The sequence below is a fragment of the Drosophila eugracilis genome, unplaced genomic scaffold (genome assembly GCF_018153835.1).
Source record: "Drosophila eugracilis isolate 14026-0451.02 unplaced genomic scaffold, ASM1815383v1 contig_1765, whole genome shotgun sequence".
In the NCBI taxonomy this organism is placed as follows: Eukaryota; Metazoa; Arthropoda; class Insecta; order Diptera; family Drosophilidae; genus Drosophila; species Drosophila eugracilis.
Genome location: NW_024572605.1, coordinates 6,786,954 through 6,805,901, shown reverse-complemented (window position 1 = coordinate 6,805,901; position 18,948 = coordinate 6,786,954). Strand labels below are relative to the sequence as shown.

At 40.0% G+C, this 18,948-nt stretch overlaps 2 protein-coding genes across 3 annotated transcripts; one reads left to right on the top strand and one right to left on the bottom strand.

The window, feature by feature from the left end:
- Positions 1–31: 31 nt before the first annotated feature.
- LOC108106727 (pre-mRNA-splicing factor syf1 homolog) lies at positions 32–2,913 on the bottom strand. Its single transcript, XM_017213963.2, has 3 exons — positions 2,805–2,913; positions 716–2,746; positions 32–658 (listed from the first exon to the last, which is right to left on the bottom strand). Exons 1-3 carry the CDS (start codon positions 2,847–2,849, stop codon positions 89–91), a joined length of 2,646 nt encoding a protein of 881 aa, XP_017069452.1. The 5' UTR covers positions 2,850–2,913; the 3' UTR covers positions 32–88.
- Positions 2,914–3,329: 416 nt separating this feature from the next.
- Positions 3,330–18,548, top strand: LOC108106661 (CDK5 and ABL1 enzyme substrate 1). Of its 2 annotated transcripts, XM_017213885.2 has the most exons (9): positions 3,330–3,784; positions 4,867–6,152; positions 15,663–16,046; positions 16,140–16,266; positions 16,333–16,481; positions 17,093–17,125; positions 17,402–17,519; positions 17,580–17,773; positions 17,834–18,548. In XM_017213885.2, the coding sequence occupies exons 2-9, from the start codon at positions 5,290–5,292 to the stop codon at positions 18,177–18,179; spliced, it is 2,214 nt and encodes a 737-aa protein (XP_017069374.1). In that variant the 5' UTR covers positions 3,330–3,784; positions 4,867–5,289; the 3' UTR covers positions 18,180–18,548. The 2 variants fall into 2 exon arrangements, with proteins under 2 accessions (XP_017069374.1, XP_017069375.1); XM_017213886.2 differs by lacking the exon at positions 17,093–17,125.
- Positions 18,549–18,948: the final 400 nt, after the last annotated feature.

Below are 18,948 nucleotides of genomic sequence, written 5' to 3'. Positions count from 1 at the left end.
AATTAAAAAAGAACTCATTTTCTGGCAAATATATAGTAAAACTTTCGACACACATGTATTTACGCCAAAAAATAAGTCATATAACCATTTACTCCTCGTCGGAGTCACGTTGATTGGAGGGCTTGAGACTACCAAAGACCTTGGCCGGAATAGCTTTTTGCTCGAAGCGCAGTTTCTTCATTACAAGGCCTTCCTCATCGGTTTTTGTGGCTGCTTCGGTGGCGCCGTTCTCATTCGACGGCTCGTTTTCTTCGTCATCCTCCTCCTCGTCCTCATCGCTGTCGCCAATGTCAATCTCATCGGGATTGACCACCGTATCCTTCTTATCCTTGGCTCCTCCTTGGGTTTCACCGCGCACAAACATAATATTGGAAGCTGCCTTTTCGGCGGGCTTTTGTTTGGCCTCGGCTGACGCTTGGCGGGCCTTCTCCTCCAACTGACGCATAGCATCCGGTCCAGCTCCTGCTCCGGCATCTGCAGCTGCTCCTTGGTTCGTGTTTAAGAACTGAGCAGCCATCATGTTCACCTGGGTATTGTAAGTGGCCTGCACAGAGCGCTTGATGCGCAGCATTTCACGCATGGTGTCCTCGTTACCGTGCCGAACCTCGAACTCCTTCCACGTTTGCCAAAAGTCAGCGGTGATGCGGGGATCACAAACCTAGGGGATACAAATTGAAATTAGTTTAAGAAAAATGGTAAAGATGCATTAACCCACCTGTGAGCAATGAGCGTAGATAGCCCTGGCGCGATCCACTTCACCTAGCTTTGTTTCCAACTCGGCGAACTTGACGCACATGTGTCGCATATTCTGTTCGGGCAACGCTTCAATGGCCTTCTCATAGATCTCCCTGGTTCGAGGCAAGCCATAGATTTCTGCCGCCTTCTTCACAAATATGTTGTACATGTCGTACATTTCCTCTTCCTTTACAGCGGACGTGGCGCGATCATAGACCGACATGGCATGCCTGGCGAGACCGTGCTCCTCCTCCAACTTGGCGTACAGTAAATAAAAGTACTTGGCGTGCTCGGGAGGACACTGATCCAGGCACTGCTCAAAGAGATCCCTTGCACGCTCCAGTTTAGTGCCACCGTAACGCTCCAAAAACTTGCTAAGGTATGAGTTCCAGATGTCATAGACATTGGGCCACTTGAACAAAGATATACCCTTTTCATATGCTCGATAGGCTTCCTCGAAGTAATTGTGCTCCTCCAGAAACATTCCATAGTTTATGATGATTTGTGGCGTGCAGATCTTGAGGTCGATAATCCTCTCGTAGACCGCCTTGCAGGTCTTGAAAGTTCCGAATGACTCCTCCAGATCAGCATACATGGACCACACTTTCAAAGAGCGATGAAGACGCGCCTGCACCGTCTCAGTGTCATCGTGATAAGCGATCTTTCGCTTCGGCATGGCCGTTGCCCTTTGCATCAGCTTAAGAGCCGCCTCGAATTGCTGCTGACGGAGCTCCATTTCTGCCCATTCGCACCACACCGCCGCCAAATCCTCGACTTTGACATATTCCACTTCAGTGCCGCGTTCGAACACCACACGGGCATCCTCCACTTGTCCATTGGCCTCGTAAAACTTGGCAAACTCCACCCATAAGGTGTGTAGCTTACCAACCGCCTGCTTCGGCTGCACTGTTTGCACGGCCTCCGTGTATGTGCTGATTATCTCGGCGGGTTTGTCCTCGTATAGCGTCACCCTTTTGTGCCACTCATGGACGTTGTGCGGATTCTGGCGCAGAAGTACACTGTTCAATAGGAGAAGTCGACGCTCCATCAGGTATTCGAAGCGCGAGAGACGCAGTTCCACGTCAATATCATCCTCCTCGGTTGCCGCTTCATTGTTAGACACCTGCTCCATGCGTTTGTTCAACGACAGTTCCTCGAACTGGGCGTACTCATCGAAGACCTGGGTGAAATCCCTAACGGTGGTCACCGTTTGAATGGCCTCCTCGTAGATGTCCCTTGCTCGATCGAATAAACCAGAACGCACGTAGTAATCCGCCAGAGAGTTCCACAGATGACCCAGTTGATCAGTATATCGTCGCAGTCCACCACGAATAATTGCGTCTACATTCAAGGAGTGGACCTTGTGCGGATTCTTTGAGATGAGGTCACAGAGCTCGTTCCACAGCTGATGATTGGACTTTCCGTGCTTGGAAACGAAGTGCTCATTGTCCACGATGTGCGCCAACTGCTGCGCAGCTTCATCAAGACGCTCCGCTTCCTGCAGGTAATCCACATACTCCTCGGTGTCCTCGGGGAAGAGTTTCAGATAACGACGGTAGACACGCAAAGCTGTTTCCGGCATCTCAAAGCTACGTACAAACTTCAGGTATAGTGGCCAAATCCTGCCGTGCTGTGTGATGGGCAGAGCTCTAAGAGCACGATCGAAAACGTGACGTGTGCGGGTCACCTTGCATTGCGCGGTCATGAAGGCACCGTAATCCATCCAGATGCGTGGCATTTTGTGCATGAAAACCAGGGCTCGTTCGAAGGCGCTGTTGACCTCCTCGTACATGGGATCCGTGGGTATCTTTCCGCGCACCTGCTTCCTGCGGGTTCTCAGATAATTGTGCCAGATCTTATAGCTACCAGGGAGTTCCTTTAGGGCACGCTCAAAGACAAGATTAACACCATTATTCGGTGCCTTGGCCTTGTGGTCTATGTAGCGCAGCCAATGTTTCACGGAGTAGGCATTTCGCAGAATTTCCTCCTCGTACGGAACATCCTCCTCTTCCTATGGGTATGTATAAGCTAAGTAAGCTTTTTATTAATGTTTAATCTGTTATACTCACGAAGTTGATGTCTATATTCAGCGATTGCGTTGGTTTTGTTACCATTTTCTGCTATTTTCACAACATAAAAAGCCGCAAACAAATTTTTCTCTCCTCATGCGCGTCTTCAGAAAACAGCTGATCGAAACAGGGTTGCCAAGGGGTTGTAAAAGTAGTGTTTTTTAACATACCAAAAATATACCAAAATATTTATGATTATTATGAGGATATATAAATTTAAAAATAAAATAAACTATAAGTAAATAAACTCTAATATTGTTAAATATTTTTATAATAAGAATCATACAGATTGTAACAATAGTTACTGTCTTTAATTTATTTTTATATATTTACTTTTCTATAAATACGTTTTTTTATAGAAGATTCCGTGAATATAGATAAAATAGAAATACAATTGGGTTGTAACTTTTAAAAACAATTATAATTTTAAAAAAAACATAAACAATCGAAATGATTTTTCTAGAATACCGCAGAAGTATTTTTTGCATCCCGTTTAAAGTGGTATTCAGTCAACCGTAGGCTTTCCAACACTGGCTCAGTTTGTGAATTTATGTCGGAAGCCCATCGTCGCTGCGGCTGATAATTTGATTTTCATACGGTTTTCGTATTCCAAAGAGTCCACTTAACGCGCTCGTAAAATCACAAAAAATCGTGTTAAACGGATCGTATCTAAAGTTTTTATAAACACATTGCAATTGGCTTGCATTTTTGCATAATTTACGCAACGAAGGCAACTGCGTGAGTGCACCAACACACATAGGCGCGCGAAAGAGAGCGCTAGAGAGAACGAGAGAGAGAGTGAGGAGCGCAGGCGAGTTGGCAGCCGAAAAAAAGCGAAAAATCAAAGTCTTTCGAAAATCCACGAAAATATATAAATAGACCAAAATGACGCGCTTGAAACATTTCTCAGCATAGAACGACTATCAATCGACAAAAGTTTAAAATAACACTTAACGACCGGGCGAAAAGGAAACAAAGTGGTAAGTTAAATAAAAGGAAATCGAGAAGAAAAAACACGTCACACGTGCATATGTGTGTGTGTGTGTGTCAGTGGGTGGGTGTCATAAATATTTTCGCACACACTTGTTCTTGCATTGATTTTTTTATAACATTTATTTGGACAGGTTTAAACTTGTGTTTCCCGCATTCCAATTGGTCCAGCTAAATCCAATTAGACTAGATCTAAAGTAAAAACTACCCTCGGGAAAATCTATTTCCCTGCTTCGAAACAGCTGTTTCTGATGGTTTTACGAAAAATTTCCATTCCCTGTTGTTGGTAAAGGGAAATTTTTCGGCATTTTAGGGCCTCCCGATTTAATGTAAACAGAAGGAAAAGCGGAAAAGCGCTTAGATTTTCATTGCCGGTTTTGGCCTACTCTCTCTTTCTCTTTTTCTCTCATATGGCTGTTGCCACCCACAAAACTGACACACTGAGCCACCCACCAACAACAACAAAAACAACTCTCTGCAGCTTTGAGCCGCATGCAGCTTTTTTTGCAGCCAGCAAGAAAGCTTTCTTTGTCTTTGGCAACTGAGTTTTACGACTTCTGCATCCAGCTTGTAAAAATCACAGTAAAAATATTGATTTATTTTAAATTTTTTTTATATAAAATTAAAGAAAAGAAAAGATCCTCTTTTAATTTAAGTTCCGCCAAGTTAGATAAAACCTAAATTAGTTAATATTTTAACTAGTAAATTTCAAGAGAATTATTGAAAAATTAACTTATATGGTGATTTTATATATCCCTCCATAAACCTGCCTTAAAGCGCCGTTTATCATCCTAATAATAGGTAAAAATAGTGCTATAATCCATATACTTTCTTAATTTTTCTCAGCTCAAAACCTTTTATACTTAATTATTAAAATAAGTTAGCTTAAACTGTCATAAAAACAGTAAGACTGCATACCCTTTATATCCCCTGGCAACCTAGTAAACTACAAAGTATATTCCAGAAAATACCCTGCCAAAGCTTCTCTTGGCCAAAAGCAGCTTTCCTGCTGCTTTTTATCGCCGCATTTATTGATTCCATTCCTCTCTTCTATTCTTATTTCTACTTGCAGCCAAAGCAACGCAACGACGCAGTTAAAAAACGCTAGTTAATAAAAGTGCATAAATATTAAAAAATTCCAATTTTTTCTTCCGCCTTAAAAAGTTCTATAAATCTGTCATCATGTCGCGTTCAAGTAGTTTGTTTTTTAATTCGTCTGCTAAGTTAGAGACTAAAAAACTTAATTGATTCGATCAAGAAAAGTAGAAAAAAAGCAGAAAAAAGAGTTAACAAAAAAAAAAGTAATCATAATCGAAACCAGTTTTGTGAAGAATCGCGAAGAGTGTTCCAGAAAGAAAAGTGCAACATCACATTCCGATACAGTATATAGTATAAATATTGGTATAGGAAGAAGGGACTTAACCCACACCCCACACACACAAATACAGAATCCACTTCGGTTAATCTCGCTTGGTTATTAAGGGTTAATCGCCTAATGGCAAGTTCGCTCAACAAGACGAGACACAGGCGCAGACTGGCTGCGATCTCGTTCCTATCGAATATCTCGTTAGATGGCACCCATCGGGACACCAAATTCGGCGCAACATTCGGCAGCAGCCTGCTCTGCAACCAGAATAAGAACCCATCCTCGCTGGGACTCGGCTCGGGGGGCTTTCATCCGCACTATCAGCAACACCACCATCAGCGTAGCCACTCGGCGACGCATCATAACCACCAGAAGCGGCACCATCCGCAGCAGCAGCAACATAATACCCAACACCAGCAGCAGCAGCGGCAACATCACCAGCAGCAGCAACATCAACAACAGCAGCAACAGCAACAACATCAGCAGCAGAATGGCTCACTATGCTCGCCGCTCCTATGCAGCGCCGATGTCCATGTGGGCATCGATGATGGCATCGGAATTGGTATCGGACTGGAGGACTGCGCCACCGGTGCCAGCGATGGGGACGGGCATTTTAGTGAAATTGAAAATATGGGTCAATACTTGATGAACGTCATGCCGGCCGCCGAACACAATTGCAGCAGCATTGTGCCGGCCGAGAGACGCAACATAAAGCGCCCGACCTCGTCGGGTCGTCAGAATCACCAGGCACCGGGCAGTGGCAATATGAGCATTAAGCTCCAACAGCAGCAGCAGCAGCAACAACAGTTGCAGCATAAGTTGCAACAGCAACAGCGGCAGGCACGAAGTTGCACCGCCGGCAGCGGAGGATCGGGTGCCGAGAGCGGCAGCGATTCGGACAGCGTGAAGATACCGCTCAAGGTGTCCAATCTGGGCAGCGGCGGTGGCGTCGCCGGTGGAGCAGGCAACAAGCTATTGCCGCTAAGGGAACGGTGAGTAATCTTTAAGTTTTTGATAATAAGAAATGACTTGTCATTGCGTTCTTTAAAGAAAATCCAGCATACGAGGTGTGTTCAAAAAGTAAGGTGACTCTTCAAATTTCGCGAATTTCAAATTTTTCGATTATCGAAACCTTTTAGAAGTTATACGAGGTGTGTTCAAAAAGTAAGGTGACTTTTCAAATTTCAAATTTTTCAAATTTTTCGATTATCTTCAGTTTTGGGAACAAGAAAAAGTCACATGGGGCCAAATCCGGTGAATATGGTGGCTGAGGCATTATTGTGGTGTTGTTTTTGGCCAAAAAATCCAAATCCTTTGATCCATATTTTTCGATAGCAAAAAATCGCCGAGCTCGCAAAATAACTTGTAACTTTACGCCTCTCACAACCAAACAAAAGAGGATGTTCCATTGAAACTTGGTACAGATGTTAGGGAAGAGTGTACCAATATAACAAAACAAAAAAATCGATAATCGAAAAATTTGAAATTCGCGAAATTTGAAGAGTCACCTTACTTTTTGAACACACCTCGTATCTATAGTGTTGCATCATCCTAGAAGAACTATCCAAAAGCCTAAAAATGGTTTACTATCAGTTTTTAGAAAACAGTTGTTAAAAAATGAAGAAGCTTAGGGATCTTTGATGTTAAAACCAAAACTTGAACTATTTCTATTACTAATTATGAAGACTAAGTTAATGGTTATTTACTGGCCTATTCTTTTATAGTTCAAATAATATAAACAAAAACTTTTCTTTACAAAGTTCAAAAAGTTCCATTAAACTAAATTACGCACCTTAAAAATGATTAATAATTAGGTGATCAATAAGGTAAAAGCTATAAACCTTGAAAAAGTTCTTACATTTCCATTGAAAAGATCAAGGAAATGTGAAAAAAAATTCCTGATCTTGAAAACGCTAAGTTTTCCTATGATTATGCACTCCTCAAGACTCATGAAAATAGATTGACAACTGACGTCAAATGAACACGTTTTTCCCCATAAATTGTTTAATATTTTCTATAAATGCGAGGGAAATTCTGTTTGCTCTTTGTTGGTATATAAAAATAAATTCTGGCTATGAAATATGAATCATAAAGCTTGATCACTGAACTTTTGTTCAATTCAATTAAGCTGTCGTCATAATTGGCATCGATTTTCCTTCTCGTTTTGTTAATTGAAATTTCCGCTTAAGTTTGCGTTTGCCAATTGACACTTGGTCTCTAATTTGCTTACAAAAGTCTCAGTTTGATCAAAATACCGTGAAAACAAAACAATGTTCGCACCCCTTGGGTGGTGTGTGAAATCGAAAAATATTTTTAAAATTCAGTTTTGTGCGAAAATTTGAATATATTAGAGAGCGAGAGAGAGAGAGAGCAATTTTCCCAGATGTCGAGGGATTTGCACGTTTTCAACGCCTGATGGTGCATAATTGGGGGGTCGGTCTGTTGCTGGTCACTTGGCGCTAAAAATATCGCCCCTCAAAAATATATCTAAATAAAGGGTGAGAAGCTTGCTTCCATTCATCGGACGTGTGCCAGCTCAATTAACGTAAATTAGAGAGCGTGCCCAACGAAAAAAAAAAAAGCTGTGCAAACAATTGTTTGAATTGAATTGCATGCCGGCGTTTAGTTTACGTTTAATTCGGAGCTTTTGTGTGTTAGAGAGGCGCGGTTTTGTCCCGGCACTTAAACGACCTGTCACCAATGAATCATAGCAATTGACTATCTAGGTAGACAGGCCAATAAACACGCAATAATTACGCAATGTCAAAAATGCGAAAGCCGCCCAATGAATCGCTCGTAAATCGCTCGCGAAACGCTCGTAATCCTCCTTGAACTTCCGCTCTCCTTCCTTACTTTTCTTTGTCTTTCTCTGCTTGGAGAAAAGAAAAAGAAGAAGAAGAAGAAGAAAAAAGCTAAAATGCATCCCAGAGCTTTCACTACCAATGCCATGAGAGACAAGTTTCGTTGAACTCGTTGACAAACTGACCTTGTTTCTTATGCAGCTTTGCAGTTGCGCCGCTCCGCTGGCGCTTCGGCATTTGCTGCTGCCTCTAGCGTTTTCGGTTTCTTTCGCGTGTTGCCGCCACTCAACTGGTGGCTAACCCGTTTTTGGTACGGCATGGGGAGGGTCTAACTTATTGTCATCTGTTCGGGGGAGGCTTGAGGATTGCATTAGGCATATGCAGTTGGCTTTTAGCCAATTGGCTTGTCAGCGACCTGTCATTGCCATTTGCTGGGGCAAATCATTTTCCCGGCTGTTTTTGGTTTTAGTTAGCTTGGTATTTATACCCGTTACTCGTAGAGTAAAAGGGTATACTAGATTCGTTGAAAAGTATGTAACAGATAGAAGGAAGCTTTTGCGACCCTATAAAGTATATATATTCTTGATCAGGATCAATAGCGAAGTCGATTGAGCCATGTCCGTCTGTCCGTCCGTCCGTCCGTCCGTCCGTCCGTCCGTCCGTCCGTCCGTCCGTCCGTATGAACGCTAAGATCTCAGGAACTATAACATATACAACGTTGAGATTAGGCATGAAGATTCTTGAGGTCCCGGGACAGCGCAAGTTTATTACAGCATCCTGCCACGCCCACTCTAACGCCCACAAATCGCAAAAAACTAAAATTGCTGAAATCTCAGGAACTATTGCAGTTAGAAAGTTGAAATTCAGAAAGTATAATCTATAGATGGCAACTCATCTTATAGTGGTACTACTATCCGGCCACACCCACCCATACGCCCACAAGGCTCAAAAGACGGTTTTCGGATTTTCTAGAAAAGCTGATATCTCGGTAACTACAAGAGATAAAGAGTTCGGATTAAGCATGTAGATTTCTATGATGCTCCAAATGCGAATTGTTTTTTTCCGATCAAGCCACGCCCACTCTAACGCCCACAAAACCCGAAAAACCAAAAATGCAAAAATCTCGAAAACTATAAAAGCTACACAATTTTGCTTAGGAACACGTATTAAGGAGATGCCTCTGCAACTTGCCACGAAGTCGCACCCAGCCACGCCCACTCTAACGCCCACAAACCGCGGAAAACTGTGGCGTCTATAATATTATTATAAGTCCCTTCGTTTGACCTTGTGTAACTTATTTCTGTTAATATCTATCGATTTACAAAAGATTTTTCAAATCGTTAACGTTATTTCGCTATTTATGAAGAAATTAAGGTTATAAGGCCTCACATGGGCAGTGACGTCACTATAAGCATACTCAACATACTTCCTCTGACAATAGGTGGCGCATTGTGAATTTCCACTAGCAAAATAATATTTTAAAATTTTGTAAAACAGTAACGGGTATCTTATAGTCGCGACATCCGACTATAGCGTTTCCTCTTGTTTACTATAAATTAGGGGTTGACATTAGTAAAAACTGATACTAATTTAAATTATTTGAATTTATTTATTTGTTTATAACAAAATTTGAGGACTTGCTTGGGGAAATCGTTTTCTTAGGCTTTTTGGGCTTAGTTAGCTAGGCGTTTACCATAAATAAAGGCTTGACATTAAAATAAATTAGATTTATTTGTTTGTAACAAAAATTGAGGATTTTTGGCTTAGCTTGGGAATTACTATAAACTGAAGGTTAAATTTAATAAATTATAGTACTCATTAAAATAAATTAAAAATATTTTTAAATGTTTTTTTTTATAATAAAAATTGCCAAATAGTAGTTTTCACTAGCCTATTAAACCAAAAGCCTCCTAAAATTTGCATCTTAAGTTTGCAGCTCTAAAGTTTGGGCTGCAGGCTAATCAATAATCAGTCAATGAATAAATTTATTTATAAGACAGTGCAAACTGAAAACAATGCAGTAATAAAAATTAACGAATTCTGCTTAAAAACTTTACAAATTCAGGTTACAATTTCTTATCAACCTCCAAAACTCCATCTTTCTGTTTACAATTTACATTTTTTCTTTATTTTTGTGCACCTTATAGTCTCACAATGACCATCTATTAATTATATATTGACATATCTACATATGACATTCAGCAGATAAGATTAGTTAGAAAAGATCTTGATATATAACCTATACTACCATATCAACAGATCTTTAACAATCAACCAAGTTTATCTGCCATGTGGAAACGATCGAGGTTTCCGAGATTACCAAATCATACGATAAGGCAGCCCATTGACGTTAAAGACAATTTTAGGGTTTCCTTAAGTCAGGTGATATAAATACTTAGTTGCAGGTTGTATTTACCCTTTGTCTTTATAAAAGCAAAGTCATTTCTGATATATGTAAGATAAAGAGAGTCCAATTAATGTGACTCACTTGGTGAATAACAAAGGGGGAATTTCCGCCATTTCATGAAGTAGAAAATTCTTCAAATATTTGTTAAAAAATTCCTTAGTTCTCCCAGCATCTCTCATTTCGCATCTCATAAAAACAAAAATATTTTCCTCTCAAGAAGAACACAAACAATTTTTCTAATTTTACCCACCAATCTAGAGTTACACTTACTATATCCGCTCCGGAATGGGTATAACAATTTGATAATTGCAGAACTTGTTGAATCGACAAATTGTTGCAAACGAAAATATTATGTTATATGAGATGGCCGCATTTTTTTTTTGGTGTGTGGGAATCTTGCCACAAAAAGCTGCGCAGGCGCAAAAAACAAATTGCGTCGCAAAAGCGAAAAACCAAAACAAACTACTTATGTCCAGTTTTTGTTTTGAAATCTGAGAGCTGCTTTGTGGAGTTTGGCTTGATGAATGGGAATGCTGAGGAGAGAGAAAAACAAAGCATAAAAAAAAAGGTAAAACTTTAACGAAAACGTAAACAATTTTTTTTTTACTTTTCAAGCTCAATTTTCACTTCCTTTTTGCAGAGATTGCGTCATGGAATTTTAATATGATTTAAGGGAGTGGTCCTTATATACTTTTTTTTGTTCATTGCTTATCCTACCAGCCGGCAAAGCTTGGCATTGAACTTGGGCGGACGGAGCTTTTTGTGCCCTCATCATCCTGGCGGCTGCCGACGCCTTGTCCAATGTCAATGTCAATGTCGAGGCTGCAAACCTGTCCAAAGCAAAAAACCCTCCCCAAAGCCCCTCTCCTTTCTTACACTCCACCAAACTGGGTAACCTTGAGGGCAGAGTTTTATGCAATCGACGACGTAATAAGAACCGGTTTCCCTTGTTTTTCTTCTTGTTTGTTTTCATTTTGTTCTGCTCGCACTACTTGTTTGCGTTTGAAGGGTTCTAATCCTTGAGGCTTGCAGAAAAAATTGTATTTCAAGGTCGCTCTTCAAAGGGGTTCCTTTATGCCGCAGGGTGGGAAAATGTGTGTCAGTGGTGTAAAAAGCTTGAAGTGCATAGCGGATGCAGTTTTCAAATGCATTCAAGTTTACGCAAACCACCCTTAAAAACTGTTTTTGTGTTGGCTTACACTAGGTAACAAGGTTTGGGGTTAAGCTTATATACATAATAATGTTGGACATTCCATTAGAAAATTAAGGAAAAAAACAAACTATTAAGAAACCCTAAAATCTATCAAAAAGTTCCCTAATTTTTTTTTCTCTCTGTGCATTTTGAAGCTCAGGAAAAACAAACAAAGACAATAACCATAAAGCTCCATTGCCACGCTTGTCGGCCAAGAAATGAACGATAAGCCAAAAGCTGACATAGACACGCCTAATCCATTTCGTAAATATATTTATTGCAATGTCTTTGTTGGCTATATTGCACATTTGTATATGTATTTAGCCGCCCACAGCAAAAACAAAGACCCCCACCAGAGATAAAGCTCCAACTTCTTATCGGCTAATAACTGCGACTTATTATATTTAAATCGACACATGTTCAAACTCCACGTCAGGCCATGTCGCATCATTATTATGTTTTATCTGTTTGTTTCGGTGGCTTTCGCTCGGCACTTTTATGACCAACACTATACTTTTTTTTTGGCAATAAAAGCAGTTAAAAGCGGATAAAATGGGTTCTCTCTCGGTTCAGTTTTTTGTTGATTTCCACTCTGGCCAAAGTTGTTTTTTTTTTTAGCCAACTGACTTTGAAGTTGAAGCAAAGTTTCGCGAAGATGTGGCAATCAGTGAGAACATTTTAATATTTTGCAATTGTTTTTATTCTAAAATATTCGTTTAATAATTGGGTTAGTTGAATGTTATATCAACATCACGGCCCATTTTCTTTGTGTTCTTTTTTATCGACAGCCTTGTAAATACTCGCATTGTTTTGCCCATTTGCTTTATGTAATTACTTTGGACTTGTGTAAACAAACAAAGCAAAAATTGAGCGTTTTTGCTCGTCCGAAATCGCTAGCGTTTTTTGGTATTCCATTTTGTTGCCACTGTTTGTTTACAGCTCAGGCTATTCTTTTGTTACGCCTTCTCTTCCTAACACGATTATTGTTATTGCTTGCTGGCGTACCGCTTTCCACTGCTTCGATTAGGTTCAGTTTGGTGTGAATGTGTGTGTTGCACCTTATCTAGAACACCATTTCGTTCCGAAATCAACTTTTGTTCGAAGGTGAGAGGAGTCTAGCCAGCCGGCTAGATTGATTATGGTAACAACAATTTGCGTCATTCTACCGAATCTCTCACCGAAACAAAGTCTCGAGTATCAATTTTTTAGTTGTTAATTAAAAGTATATATAACATGTTCATAGGTTGTTTTAGGTAAAGGGTAATAGGCAAAAAGGTTTTACAAACAATAATTATCGTTTGAAAAAAAAATGTACTAAAACTTGGTATATATTCATAACGATTTATGACTAATTTATAATTATTATTCATAATAACAAATATTCCTAAAAAAAAAAAAAAATAATATTTATCATCTCAATGTCACGCGTTTCATTAGCGACTTCCAAGCGGTTTACTAGCGATTTCCTAGCGTTTTTAGTAACTATTTTTTCGATAACTTGTACTGCCCCCAAACATGTTTTCAAGAATTAACATATATATTGTATTGTTTTAAATTGGGTTTCCCTAGCATTTCTGGTTAAAGCTTTCAGCACAAGACTTGCCTTTAAGCTGCTTATGGGCACGTGATCTGGTCAAACAGAAACTTATATAACAAACTTACTTCCATTAACATCTGTTTGCATATACCCGTTTGATAATGGCAAATGCAACAACAAGCACACACACGATGACAATAACAAAAGCTATTGCTGATAAAAGCGAAATTGACTCAGTTGATTTGATTGCCCCAAACAAACACACACAGAGAGTACTTATATCAGCGGTAGAAGAGGGGAGAGAAGGGAGCAAAAGATAGCGCAATTAAAAAATTGTATTTTCGATTTAGCTCTGGGCATGATTTATTTGCTTGCTCTTTCGTATTCAGACGTGAAAAGCATATTTAATTAAGCTTTTAGTAGCAGTTTTCGGTCAATATTTGCAAATCAAAATCAAAGAGATAGGCTCTAGACGAAAGGTATATGTATCTTGAGATGTACACAGCTGGGTGCGATAAGCTTTACATTTTCTGTTTTATTAAAATGGTTTTCTCTTAATTTTTAAACAGAGTTTTTGTTTTATAACCCGCGAACATAAGACTTGTTTTAATAACAGAAACTGTTAACCGGTCTGTTGTTTAACATTATGTTTTGTTATGAGTGTCCTAACAGTACTGTATAACTTAACATGTAAGTTTTTATGTAAAGGAAATCTGTTAAGGCGATCTTCTAATATCAGAGCTGCACTGTTACTGTTATTGTTACATAACATACAACATTTTGGGAGAAATACATTTTAGTTACTTTTCTATAAATACTCTCAAATATTTTGGAAAAAATGAAACTAGAAGTACAAAGAAATTCAAAAAATTCTCAATCATTTTTTCAATTCATCAAATCTATTGTTAGAATTTAAATATTGTTTGTTTGGCTCACAGGCGCCCAGAACTTCGTAGGCGGAGTTTCCAAAAATACATAAAACTAAAATAGAAAAACTATACAAAGGAAAACCGGACTAAAACACGCACACTTGAATAGTTATTTGAGTTGCAATGGAGGTCTATAGCTGCTATCTCGCTTCCACACGCACTTTGTCCAATCTCTTATCAACAACGCACACAAACTCATTAGCGAGTCAATAAGTTAGACGAACCAGAAACACAAAAGGCAAACGAACAAAAATAAATGTTTGCCTCGGCCCTTTTCTTCATCCAAACACATACATACATACACATATACATACAAACATACATTTTGGAGTCATCCCCCATCCTTCTTCTCATTCTGCTGCTTCTTCCTACATTTGTAAGCATGTAAAATAAAATTCCAGCTACTATTTCTGGGCGCCTGTTAAAATGCTCCAACTAATTAACGGGTTATGACAGCCTAGGCGCCACCCTTCATCATAATAATTCTGTCTAAGGGTTGGGAGGCTCGGTGAGTTGGGGAATTTCAATGGATAACGAGCTACATGCACTTCATCCAACTAATTAACGTAGAATCGTCACCTCGAGCAATTATAACGGGAGTTTGCCACTGCCCAACCACCACAAAACCACAATTTTTTTTTTTTTTGACTGAATAACCTCGACCTAGACCAATTATCCCAAGGTAATCAACCAGGCGCACAGATGCCAACAAGACGTGTCGACTTCAGTTGGCTAATTGACTTTCGTTGCGTTTGCCCTTCGACAAATGCACAAGTGTGTGAGTGTTGCTAGCGTGTGTGTGCGTATGCGAGAGTTTTCAAGTGTGAATGCCGGTCGCTCTGTTTGATTTCCAAAAATACAACAGCGATAAGAGCGGATCGCCCTTTAAACGCATAAAGGAAAATCTTTGTGCGTTCGAAAGATTGTCTCCTCGTTTCTGCGGCCCTGTGAAAATATCGATCATTGCATGAGGGGTGTGACGATGGGCTATCGCAATGGAGGAGAGCCTCATTTAGAGATGTGAGTTTTCTCGGATCTCTTTAAAAATAGCTGAATTTAGCTATTTATAAAACTAAAGTAACAACAAACAAAGCAAGAGATAAGGGAGATGTTGTTAATGCATGTATAGGTTACAGATTAGATGAGGCATTTAAACTGCCCTTAATGGGAAAGTCTATTTGTGTAGAATTTATTTATAATATTTACATTTTAAAAATTTAGTTACAGATTAAAATATTTTTTTCATAAATGCTCTTAATAATTAAATTACTTAAATATTTCAGTATTTATAAAAAACACTTAAAAACAAAAAAGTTATATATAACAATTTGATATATAAAAGAATTAAAGCTAAATACATAGTTTCTTAATTTTTCTGACTAAAAGCTGAACAGCCACCACTGAGAGTCTCTTCGCTGGCATTTGTCATTGAATTTATAAATACCAAAAAAAAAACGTATTTTTAAACACCAACAACTTGAGGCGAACCGAACCGCCTTCAAGGTCCAGCCCAACGCGTCTTTGTATCGTTTTATGCGCGTTTTTCACGCTACTTGCATTTTTGAGCGCCTGTTGCTCCTTAGATCGCTACAATTCTAACCGATCTTTAAATCTCTTTCCTTCTTCTCACTTGCAGCACCTTCAGCAATGGGGCAAGCGATCAGAGCATGCAGCCAGAGAGGAGGGCACGGTTGAATACGGCGCCGGGGATGCGTGCGGGATCCAATTCGAGCATTGCCATGGGAGGTGGTCTAAAACGCACTTATGTCTTAAGCGGATCGAGCGTCAGCCATATCACCGACGACAGCAGCACGGAGAGCCTGACTCCGGCTGGGAATTTTGCGGGCAGTTTCCGGAACAGTTTGAGTAAATCGGTCCAGATCAGCGATAGCCGGCGAGGAACCTCCGGCCAGGCATTGGGACTTGGACAGGGAAGGGATGAGCGAATGGTACTGGTGTCGCGCAAGATTCCGTTCTTTATATTCTCGTCGCTGCCCTACTACAAGGGCAAGAATGGAAGGTGAGTGAAGAATAGTTTAGAATAGTAGATTCTAACATTAGAAATCAAGAAAAGTTTGAAGTAGAACCCTAATTAAAATCCACCCCCTTTCAGAGCTGAGTTTCGCAAGGAGGATCGTCGTCGTCGTAATCCATCTACTTCACGTCCATTGAGCTCCATTAATGATGCACCCTTCGATCCGTTTGATTTGCTGGGCATACAGAAGGCCGAAAGTGGTCAGGTATGTCACTAATCTTTTATTAAATAATCATAAACTAAAAGTTAATTAATATTTTTTTATTCACAGGACATATCATATGGCCATCTGCTGATACCTTCACGTCAGTATGAAAAGGAACGCAAAAAGCATGGCAATGCCTCAGCGAATCCTTCCATCTTCGAGAACCAAATGGAGATCACAGGGACGGCGGCTCTCAAGAATCATGGCATTGCGAGGTTGGTGCCGGCTTCCAGTCTGCTACCATATTTGGATCTTCTTTCGTATCATTTTTTGTCAAACACATTGAATCAGCTCCATTATGTCATCTCCATGAACCATTCTAAACATCCATTAAGAGTCATTATGCATGGTTAGCCATACCGAACGACTACTGTAGACTAATAATCCTTTTGTCTGCGTGAAATGAAAAGAAAACCAATTTAATTGAATATATTTTTACAATTCTTAGTCCGATTTCATTAAAACGTATTTACATAATGCTTCTTTGTTACCTTCTCGAATTACTTGGTAATTGGAGACTCTGGCTTTACCTCGTGTTTGTCAACAGCTCCAAAGCTGACCTAGCAGATCTGTAAATCTGACTCATTAAGAATCGAGCGTAATATTACCCAACCAATAATTAAAAATAAACTAGAACTCAGCACATTTTCCGCTTTTATATAACTCAAAAATCGAAAGATACTTTTTCTTGCTTAATAAGCTAGAATGATCAGTTATTTTCTTTGTTTTGGTTCGGTAATAGTTGACCCAAAAAACAAAACTTGAAATCATTATATGGCATTAACTTTTGCTAATTCATTTAACGCTTTGCACTACTTCGTTTCAGCACAAAAACCATAACCAAACGTCAAGGCAAATGGTAAATTTTGAAAAAAAGCTAATATGACAACAAATTTACAGGAAACCTAGCTTTGGAATAAGCTGTAGTTAGTTCCAAAGCCTGGTTTACTGCCAAATGCTTTTAGTCCACTAACCAATTTCACCTCCCCCACGTACACACCTCCAGCCACCCACTCTCACACACATCCAACGAACAACAATGCTTCAACTAACCCAATCCCGCCTTCTCTCACGCTTTACCTTGAGATCATTTGGATATTATTGGTATTTGAAAATTATATCATTAAATTCGCAGGTGTTTCACGTATGAGAATAACAACCGGAATAGTGCAACCAGTCCGACACCGGACATGAAATTGGATATGGATATAGAGAGTGTTATCCTGGGCGGAGATTCAGCTCGTGGACAACTTGTAAGTTTATTGATCTTATGCCAGATTAATTCTTTACTAATTTTATATAATTTCTTGCAGAACCAACAATACTCGGCCAGCATCTTGGACGATCCAGAGTTGATTGCCGGAAAGCATCGCACTCTGCTGACCTTCACCTCGTACATGACCTCGGTTATCGACTATGTGCGTCCTTCGGATCTGAAGAAGGAGCTGAACGACAAATTCCGCGAGAAGTTCCCCACTATTCAGCTCACATTGAGCAAATTGAGGAGGTAAACTAGAATCCATCGATTCAAAGTTCTTCACTAATTTATTTAATTTCCCACTAACAGCATCAAGCGTGAAATGCGCAGGATTAACAAATTGGACTCGCGCATTGATCTGGTGACCATATCGCAGGCGTACGTGTACTTCGAGAAGCTCATCCTGGCCAATCTGATCAACAAGAGCAATCGCAAGCTGTGCGCCGGCGCCTGTCTGCTGCTCAGCGCTAAGATGAACGACGTGAAGGGCGATGCCCTCAAGAGTCTGATCGAGAAGACAGAGAGTGTGTTTCGGTTGAATCGGAAGGAGTTGATATCGTCAGAGTTTGCCGTTCTAGTGGCATTGGAGTTTAGTTTGCATGTGAATCGGCATGAGGTTCTGCCGCACTATCAACGGCTACTTTACGAGTCCTAGGACTGGCCCAAGCGCTGCGCTGAGAAGAGCTTCTTGGCGGCAGCGCAGGCGGTACAGCAGTTGTGTCGCAAAGGCAGTCGCAAGTAGTGGCGTTCGTACTTATAGCATACTTTCGGGTGTTGGTTTTTCAACGATCATTATAATATTGCCTAGATCTAAGGCGTAGCTACATAAGTTTTGCTAATACAGTCACAAACAAACATACAAAAAAAAATGGAAAACACACAAAAAAAATTATTTACATATACGAGTATATACCAACATACCCCTTCCCCTGGTTCTTAGACTCATAAGTGTTTATGTTTACATATATTTTCTTGGGTTTCTGTTATAGACATTTCAAAAATGAATAAACTAAAGTTAACCAAACGAACTCTACTTATGCATTTGATAAGTTAAAAGCGCTTATCAACATTTTATGGCCTCAGCTACTGTTGTTGTAATGTTAATTTTATTCAAATTTCCACCAGCCACGATCTCTGCCTGTTGCCGTTTGCTGTTGGCCGCATGACCAAAGCTAGCTAATCCGCCACGACATGCTCACAGATCCCGCGTAGTAGCCGTTTATCCCTCAACCTTAGTACAAGTCGATTGGAATCGTATCGAATCGCTTCGTTGGGGTTTGATGGCCCATCAATCAAAAATCAATAAATAACTGACGATCGATTATTTGCTAGCTCATCAGGAGCTCAGCAAGCGGCAACAGGTGGTCGGAAAAAAAAGAAAGAAAGTAAAAAAGAGTTCTCTATAAACAAATACGACCCGGGCG